Raw genomic sequence first — 9,742 nt, 5'->3', positions numbered from 1 at the left:
AAGCCCTCCGGCCAGGATACAAGGCCCGTAACACAATGTGACGAAACAGATGCTTCCTATACAAACACAGAGGTAGAAAAAAACCCCGAAAAAAAACATGCTTATGATGCTTTCAGGGGATCATTCACCCATCACCCATTCCAGACGAATTATTGTCATCCACCACCAATCTTTTGCCGGTCATGAAATATGCATGATGTCTGCTTGTACTTATTTTGTCTTTCATGGTCTGAGGATTGCAAAATCTGGGTACCATTTAATACATTATCTGTACCCCTAAAGGTTTGCTTCTGAATGTATTATGTACAGTAGCAAATAGCTATAGTCTAAAGAACCTGGAAAGTTATACCAGCTTCATTCACTATCTTCCCTGCATCCATATCCTTATTCAACTCTCTAGTCCAGTGTTTCTCAAATGGGGGCACTAGTACCCCTAGGGGTTCTTTGGGGTACTCCTAGGTATTGTCTGTCCTGATGAAGGTCAGAAGGTCTAATGACCGAAACGTCAAATAAAGAGCAACATCTATTGGCAAGTTTCTGACAGTGTGCGGGTCATTCAGACAGACTCCAGAGATCCCCTTTTGAGTACTCTTTTTATATTACTATTGTTGGTTATGAACAGATTTAGTCCTTCAGTTCAATCATGGAAACTATCACACGTTTGAAATTTCCTTTATAATGCCATAATTTTCAATTCAACCAATCGCAGATGTGTTGCCAGAGCTGTAGCTTGTTGCATGAAGTTTTGACCTGACCACAAATACGCAAAAATAAAAATAAAAGCCAAAACCAACGAACATCTGGAAAATAGAACATTCAACTGAAAGAAAAGAAAAGAAAAGAAAGGGCTAACACAGAAACATCCGAAATGGGTCAATATCAGGACGAATATTTTGTGGTGGTGAACTGTCTAGTCTGAACTGTCTACTCTGTCTAGTCTATCTGTTTGTTGGTTGGTAGGACATTACACAAGGACCTATTTAAAAATGAACAACGTAATTTATTTTACAAAGAAAGCAGTGGGAAAAGCAACAGACCACATTTCCCAACATGATTTTCTTTAAAAATAAGTAATGGAGTTTTGCTTCCATTCCAGTCGACAGGCCATGGGGCTACTGTATTGTTCCATAAAGTCATTTGGCAGCAGGCCCTGTTGTGTGTAAATCATGTCCTAGTTGGCAAACTGCAGACATTCTGCTGATTTTCTTTGTTGAAATGAAGGAGAATCCAATTGTTTTTGCCTCTCCCTGCCCCCCGGCCTGTCCGCTCTCTCCACTGTGGCTATCAGTGGGTCTCTGGAGAAGGGCTGGCTTCCGCAGACGTGATGGGGAGATGTTTCCTGTGGCAGGTCTGTCTGCTGCTGATTAGAGTCCCTCCATCAGCTAGCTAGACCTCCACTGAGTACAGAGAGGAGGAGGGTGAGGTCGGAGCGGTCAGGGTTCCCTCTTACAGCGGTGGAAAAAGTACTCAATTGTTTTACTTAAGTAAAAGTATCGATACTGCAATGTAGAACTAGTCAAAGTCTGGAATTCAAATTGTTCTTGAGTAAAAGTACAAAAGTATTGGTATCAAAACGTACTTAAAGTACTACAAGTAGAAAGTACTTATTATGCCGAATGTCTCATTTTAAGTTTTCAATTGTTTTGAAAAATAGCAGATCTACAAGCTCACAATGCGTCGCATTGTGAGCTTGCAGTTCGGCTATTTTCAAATGGCCGAAATGTATACAGGGTTGAAGTGATTACTGTATGTTTTGTCATAATAATCGAAATCTACAAAGTAACTACCGGTAGTAACTAAAGTTTTCAAATAATTGGAAAAGTACAATATTTGGATCTGAGATGTAGTGGAGTAGAAGTAAAAGTACTGGCAATTGGAAATACTCATGTAATGTACAAATATCTCGAAATTGTACTTAAGTAAATGTACTTAGTTCCACAACTGCAGAGGAGGAGGGTGAGGTCGGGGTGGTCAATGCTCCAGTCCAGGCCAACCCTCTCCTAGAGGCCAGGTCATAGGAGGTCCGCAATACATCCTCCCTGTCTCTTCTGGTTAAAGAGCTCATTTACTGTATGATTCAGAATTAGAAGTCAGTGTAAGTGACGTGTGGACAACAGGCTGCACATTTTCAACAATGATATTGTCAAAATGGTCCAAACTGAAAGGGTACACATGGCATATCAATGTGCATTTGTTTATGTGTATATTTACGTACCGGTAAGTATATATATGCATACATACATACCTGGCTGTAAGCATGCATGCTCACAGACTCATGTACACAACTACACATGATGAGGCAGCATTTATATATTATGTTTCCAAACTTTCCATGGCCTTGATCTGATACGATCATATAATCAAAACTATCATAAAGCTCAGTGGCTATAATAAGATAACCTACATATTACTTATTTTAAGTAGCCTATGTTTGCATATAGTTTTATACATGGACACATACTATATCAGCTATTTAAATTAACAGTGTAGATTACTACATGAAGGGTATAGCTTTCAAGGCATCACAGTAAATCACGATGACGATGCTATAGGACTTTTTCCAGTTGATTTGTTGTGATTTATGTTACATTGTTATATGTAATGTTACAGTCAGAGGTTTCCTCCAGGGTCACACAAATCTAAAGGGTCCCTTTTTCCAATAACCGCTCATCAACACTGCCATATAGAAACTGATGATTGCAGTACGCTAGCAAGCTTTCTCTCTCTATGGGTCTATATGCCACCCTTGGGTATTGCACCCACAATGACAGGATGATGACCGTATGCTCTAAAAAAGGCCCCTATATGTGTCTACTAGGCACCCCTTCGCTAAAGGGTTAGTTAGGTCTTTTCTCCATAGTTGCCATCTCTGGGAGCCATGTAAACAGGAGGTAGAGAAGTAACCTCCCTACCCAGGCAGAGGAAACCACACAGGGGCCTAGACGCTGAATGGTCAGCCGGTCAATTGGTCTGGTCACAAAGCAAAGCTATTGAGTCTGAGAAAATGTGTTGCTGCTACTGTCCATTGTGTGAAACTGTGTTTGTAGAAAGCTGTCTAAGATGCATGAGCATGACCTTCTGCTGTTGACTCGGCCGGCTAGGGGAATTGTCGAAAAGAAAAGAAGGGAACATATGTTGACCAGCCACAAAAGAGAAGAGCAAAACCTTGAGTTTAATTCGACTTGTTTAAAGTGTTTAAAAAGGAAGGCTCGGAACTCACTTTTTCCACTCTGTACAAAGCTTTATTAACATTCCTCTCAGATCTTCTTGAAACGTATTTAATAAAGGTTTGTAATTTGTATGGAGCTGAAAAAGTGAGTTGTTAAAATTGTCTCACTGCGTTTTACAGTTTGCCTCAGCCCCAACATATAGGTGATGTGCGTGGAAAGTGCTCACAGCAAAAAATTAAGACGGCTCACAATATGGACCATCAACCATCAGGCTGTTATATCATCAGTTCCTTCAGCCACATGAAGTGGGAATTCAAGGTCTCCCTCCATAAACCCAATGGTGATAAATAACCAAATATCGAGCAGGCTCCTTATACTTAAAGGAATATCTCACATATTGCATTATTCCCATTGCTCTCCTTTTCCGCTTATACTCTCAACACAAACCTCAATCCATTAAATCAAACTTAATCATTCTACATCCATGTTTATTTTTGAGGGGCACTAGCCCCTCCTATATTCATCAGTTAGTGTAGATTTCTGTTTTAAACAAACATTAAATTCCCATTGACAATGAATGGAGAATTTACCTTATGTGTCTGAGCAAATCGGTATTTTTGTCCTACACAAGAATAGTGTCTGAGCAAATAGACATGTTATTGCGAACGCAGTGATTGCGAACGCAGTGATTGCGAATGCAGTGAGCACTTACTATGAGACCTAGCAGATCATGTCTGTCTGTGTGTCCCCCCTTTGTGCCCATATATGGAGCTGAGTGATTTGTTTGTGATTGATGCAACACACTCCATATTTGGACGTATAGCTGCTTTGGGGACTCCTTATTGCGAACGCAGTGATTGCGAACGCAATGAGCACTTACTATGAGACCTAGCAGATCATGTCTGTGCGTGCGTCTGTCTGTCCGTGTGTCTGTCCCGCTATCCAAATATGGAGTGTGTTGCATCAGCAATCACTCAGCTCCATATATGGGCACAAAAGGGGCCAGGTCCACTCAGCTCCATATATGGGCACAAAAGGGGCCAGTGATTTGTTTGTTGTGGACCTGGCCCCTTTTGTGCCCATATATAGAGCTGAGTGCGTTCGCTTCCCGCGTTCGCGCGTCTTACTCGTATGGTTATGGCTAAGTTAAAAACTTAAAAAAATAATAACTTAAAAATAAATCTTAAAAAACCCAAAAACCCAAATATGTACGAGCTGCGTTCGCTTCCCGCGTTTGCGCGTCTTACTGGTGTCATGATGATGTAGGCCTACCATGATAAGAGCGCCCCTCACTTCCCACGGGTGTGATATTTATTCATTTATTTATTTTTCATGAACCTCAATGTTGACTGTACATAACTTTCTCACCTTTTCCCAATTATTTTATATAGAGCAATTATGTTTCACTGTTAGAGCTTTTTATTAATGGCACGTCAGGAGAAGGAACTGAGAGAGAGAGAGAGAGTTATGGTCAATTATGTCTCAGGGCCCCTTCTGGGTATGTGGTTGTATGGAAGTTACATTCCTGAGAGAGCAGAAAGTGTCCGAACACTTACACTACTGACCATACCCACCTCTACTAGTCAGACTCAGGATATCTAACCTTAGGTTCATTGGGACAATGCCTGGGTCAATAGGTCTACACTGCAATCACTACAGGCAATGCATTCCATTACTCTGAGTTGACCCTTGCCCTTTGAGAGGGTTTCTAAATAAGATCAATGAAGGGAGTAGTGCTGCACAATTAATCGAAACAAGATCGAGATCTAGATTCAGACACCTATGAGATCTCGGGCTATATCTTGCGCCACCCCTTAACCCTTATCCCTAAACTTATTTGCCATTTTGTTACTATTAAAAAAAATTGTTCAAATAGCTGATCTACAAGCTCACAACGTGTAGATGTAGATCGGCTAGTTGAAGTATTTTAAAATATTAAAATAGTAAAAAATGACATTTGTTTAGGTATAAGGGATAAGGGTGGCGCAAGATGGAGCCCCTCATTTCTAAATTTGAATCGTGTAGCACTATTTGGCTGTCCAGTTCATTTTAGTTACTCTTATGTTTTTGTTACAAGAGGATGACTTTAGGAGTCAAGCACTTTAGTAAAAGCACTATGTAAAGCACTTTGATGTTGTCTGTTTAAAGCCACAGTAGTTGGCTCCAGGTGCTACATTTTGAATGTAGTTGTACAGCAACTACAGACTAAAGACAATACATATTTTCATGGAAAAAAAGAGAATCGTGATCTACATTTTTGTGGAGGATTCACATTTGTGAAGAATCGTGCAGCACTAGAAGGGAGGCAGAGACGATCCAATAGAAAACTGCAAAAACATCGGTTAGCTGCGAAGAGCACTCCATACATCATCAGCTCAAGAAAGCAGGGTTTTAACCAGATTGAACAAACCCATGAACCATATTTTGATGTTCAACTTCCTTCAATGTCATTCATCTCTAAATATACGTATTGTCATCTCTGCAGCAAGTCTGTCTCACCATGGCTGGAAACGTTATTGTACCGATCCATTCATTTCGATAGATGTTGGATACTCAAAATGAGTGACACCATACCATTCATTCTACGAATACGTATGTGTATATCATCTCTGCAGACCATTATGCACAATGCATACTCGTACATGGAGTCTTGGTCAGTAAGGCTCTGTGAGCAGAACTTCCTTTTCTGTATCAATACAGTAGCCTGCACGGTCAGTATTTTACTGCTGCAACTGATGACGTTGGCACATTGGTACATCCACAAAAAAGTGCCAAAAGTTAATGTCTAGCAGCTTATCTACATCCAGTTTTTTGGATTAATTGCTAACTCTGCATACCGCACAGACAAAGCCAGCCAGTCCTTCCTCAGCCTTGGGCCAGTTGATTACAGTTTCCCCTCTGGCAGGAATTCAACCAGATATGGGTCAGTTTCAGTATATACTCTGCTGGGCAGGGCAGTGAGTGACCCCACACACTGAGGCAGCTCTGCAACTTTAGACTAGCTGTAAGTAAGCTGTGAGTAATTGAGAACAGCAATGACAGAAAGTGGGCATCAGAAAAGAGAGTTTTCAGGTCTGGCAGAGAGCAGAACGAAGAGCATGGGGTCTTCCCCGTCACATTGTAAAGCCAACGGGCAAGGAAGTGAGGCGCAGGCTCTGAAGGATTCATGGGTAATACATTTCAGAGGAAGGATTACACCATAAACAATGTAAGTGGGGGATATTGTGGATGAACAGGCAGCACTTGGCCCCAGACAGGGACAGTGCTGTTAATAGCCTGGCTACTGCTGCTGCTGTTATTGTTTGACAGAGAGGCAGCGCCGGGCAGGCTCCTCTGTAGATCTGATACATTAAAGTCTCAGAGGCAGAGGCAAGATATTTCCTTCTGCAGCACAGCTGCTGCCTATCTACTGTCATTAGTAAGGGCCTCTGAAGTCACAGCCAGCTGCCCCTACAGATCAAATCTGTAAAGCTTTCCATGCTGCCCATACTAGCACACATTGGACTGCACAACAATGGAATAAATGCACCGTTACATTGCAATCTCTTTTTTATATGAACTTTTAATGTTTGTTTAGAGCACTTTAAACAAACATTACCAGGTGCCCCTCACTTCACACAGGTGTGATTTGTATTTAACTTTACTGGTCTGGAGTAGTCCCAATTTTCAGTACTTTTACTTTTACTCCACTACAGCTATTTGAAAACTTTAGTTACTTTGTAGATATTGATTATTATGACAACACATACATCACCCACTTGAGCCCTAGGCTATATACATTTCCGCCATTTGAAAATTGCCTATCTACAAGCTCACTATGACGCATTGCAAGCTTGTAGATCTGCTATTTTCTGTTTTTTAACATTTTATACATTTCATCGTTGACATTGTACATTCAACGTGTGATACTGTTGAATGTACAATCCATATATGGGCATGTCTGTATGCGTAATGACAACTTAATATGAAAAACTTTAACATTAGCAACACGCTAGCAGCAGGCACGCTTATTTTTTGTCCTTTGTAGTGTTGAATACTAATCTTATTTATTATACTTTTACGTGCATCATTGTCAAGAGGACAGCACCTTCAAGACGAGTACGTGTGAATGAACTCACCATCTGTCCCTGCTGCATGTTGTCCCTTTTACCGTCACTACTGACAACAGCCTGCTCGGTTCTACTGACAGATACACAGATATCTACATGGTCAGATCTGATCAGATCAGACAAATACATTAAATACACTGTTAGATAGCCTACAATCTCATCCGAACTTGAACGAGATTGCTCCTGACAAAATGGCAAAGAAGGACATGTTGTTCCACGCAGCTGGGGACCTGAAGAAGGACGCCCACGTCCCTGACTTCGACACGTACAAGGAACTCTACGCCAAGTCCATTGACAGCCCTGACGACTTCTGGGGAGACATCGCCAAGGACTTCTTCTGGAAGACGAGGCACACGGGCCGTGTGCTGGACCACAACTTTGACGTGACCAAGGGAGAGGTCTTTGTCAAGTGCATGGAGGGAGCCCGCACCAACATCTGCTACAACGTCTTGGACCGCAATGTCCACCACAGGAACCTGGGGGACAAAGTGGCCTTCTACTGGGAAGGCAACGAGCCGGGAGACGAACTGACGGTCACCTACGGAGAGCTGCTCCACAGGGTCTGCCGCTTTGCCAACGTCCTGAAGTCGCAGGGCGTGAAGAAGGGAGACCGCGTGTCCATCTACATGCCCATGGTGGTGGAACTGGCGGTGGCCGTGCTGGCGTGCGCCCGCATCGGCGCCGTGCACTCTATAGTGTTTGCCGGCTTCTCCGCCGAGTCTCTGTGGGAGAGGATCACAGACTCCCAGTGTTCACTGCTGATCACCGCCGACGGTTTCTATCGAGGAGAGAAGCTGATCACCTTGAAGCTGATAGCTGATGAAGCACTGCAGAAGTGCAAAGACAAGGGTTTCCCGGTGCAGAGGTGCATCATGTTGAAGCACCTCTCCAAAGATCCAGAGGAGATTCCACAGGGCTCCCAATCCCCCCCGCTCGCCAAGAGATCTCGCCCAGATCTGCAGGTTCCGTGGAACCCAGAGGTGGACCTGTGCTGGCGCTCCCTGGTTGCCGAGGCATCAGATGAGTGTGAGCCAGAGTGGTGTGACTCTGAAGACCCTCTATTCATCCTCTACACCAGCGGCTCCACCGGAAAACCCAAGGGCGTGCTCCACACGGTCAGCGGCTACATGCTCTACACGGCCACCACCTTCAAGCTGGTCTTTGACCACCAGCCTGACGACGTCTACTGGTGCACGGCCGACATCGGCTGGATCACCGGTCACTCCTACGTAGCCTACGGCCCGCTGGCCAACGGGGCCACCAGCGTCATGTTCGAGGGCCTGCCCAGCTACCCCGACGTGAGTCGCATGTGGGCGATCGTGGACAAATACCGTGTGAGCAAGCTCTACACCACTCCCACCGCCATCAGAATGCTGATGAAGTATGGCAGCGATCCCGTGCGCAAGTACAAACGTGAGTCTCTGAAGGTGCTGGGCACGGTGGGAGAGCCCATCAACCCCGAGGCGTGGCAGTGGTACCGCACCGTGGTGGGAGATGGCCGGTGCCCCATAGTGGACACCTTCTGGCAGACGGAAACCGGCGGACACGTGCTGACCCCTCTGCCCGTCGCCACGCCCACCAAGCCAGGCTCGGCCACCTTCCCATTCTTCGGCGTGGTGCCCGCCGTCCTGAGCGAGTCGGGGGAGGAGCTGGAGGGCGCCAGCGAGGGGCACCTGGCGTTCAAGCGGCCGTGGCCCGGCATAGCGAGAACCGTGTACGGGGACCACGACAGGTTCGAAGCCACCTACTTCAGGAGGTTCCCCGGCTACTATCTCACCGGGGACGGCTGCCGCCGGGACGAGGACGGCTACTACTGGATCACGGGGCGGACGGACGACATGCTGAACGTGTCGGGTCACCTGCTCAGCACGGCCGAGGTGGAGTCTGCGCTGGCGGAGCACGAGGGCGTGGCGGAGGCGGCGGTGGTTGGCAAGCCCCACCCGGTCAAAGGAGAGAGCCTGTACTGCTTCGTGACGCTCACTGAGGGCACAGCCTACGACGCTGCGCTGGAGGCGGAGCTGAAGAGGCGGGTGAGGGAGAGGATCGGTGCCATCGCCACGCCGGACCACATCCAGAGCGCAAAGGGCCTGCCCAAGACGAGGTCGGGGAAGATCATGCGCCGGGTGCTGCGGAAGATCGTGTGCGGCGAGCGGGACCTGGGGGACGTCTCCACGCTGGCCGACTCCTCCGTGGTGGAGCAGCTCTGGAAGAGCTGCTCCACCTGCACTTGACGACAAGGTCACAGCGGGGGGGGGGGGGGGGGGGGGCACGGAAGCTGTTGACATGTTCGATATCCGCTCTTGTTGATCCCCCCTCCAGCTCCACTCCCCCCGCCCCCGTTGCTCGTCTATTTGTACAACCTTCACTCCACTCAACAGCAAAAGAAAAATCACACTCGTGTGAAGTGAGGGGCGCCTGGTAATGTTTGTTTGAAGTGCTCTAAACAGACATTAGAACTAGTCC

General features: G+C 45.8%; 1 protein-coding gene across 1 annotated transcript; it reads left to right on the top strand.

The window, feature by feature from the left end:
* Positions 1 to 7,467: 7,467 nt before the first annotated feature.
* On the top strand, positions 7,468 to 9,510 carry LOC308316978 (acetyl-coenzyme A synthetase, cytoplasmic-like; the record flags this gene model as incomplete). The annotated part of the gene is made up of 1 exon (XM_080765768.1): positions 7,468 to 9,510. Exon 1 carries the CDS (start codon positions 7,471 to 7,473, stop codon positions 9,508 to 9,510), a length of 2,040 nt encoding a protein of 679 aa, XP_080621894.1. The 5' UTR covers positions 7,468 to 7,470.
* Between the last annotated feature and the right edge of the window lie 232 nt (positions 9,511 to 9,742).

The sequence above is a fragment of the Protomyctophum bolini genome, assembly GCF_963924005.1.
Source record: "Protomyctophum bolini genome assembly, chromosome: 6".
Lineage (NCBI taxonomy): Eukaryota > Metazoa > Chordata > Actinopteri > Myctophiformes > Myctophidae > Protomyctophum > Protomyctophum bolini.
This window is presented reverse-complemented; position numbering and strand designations above follow the sequence as displayed.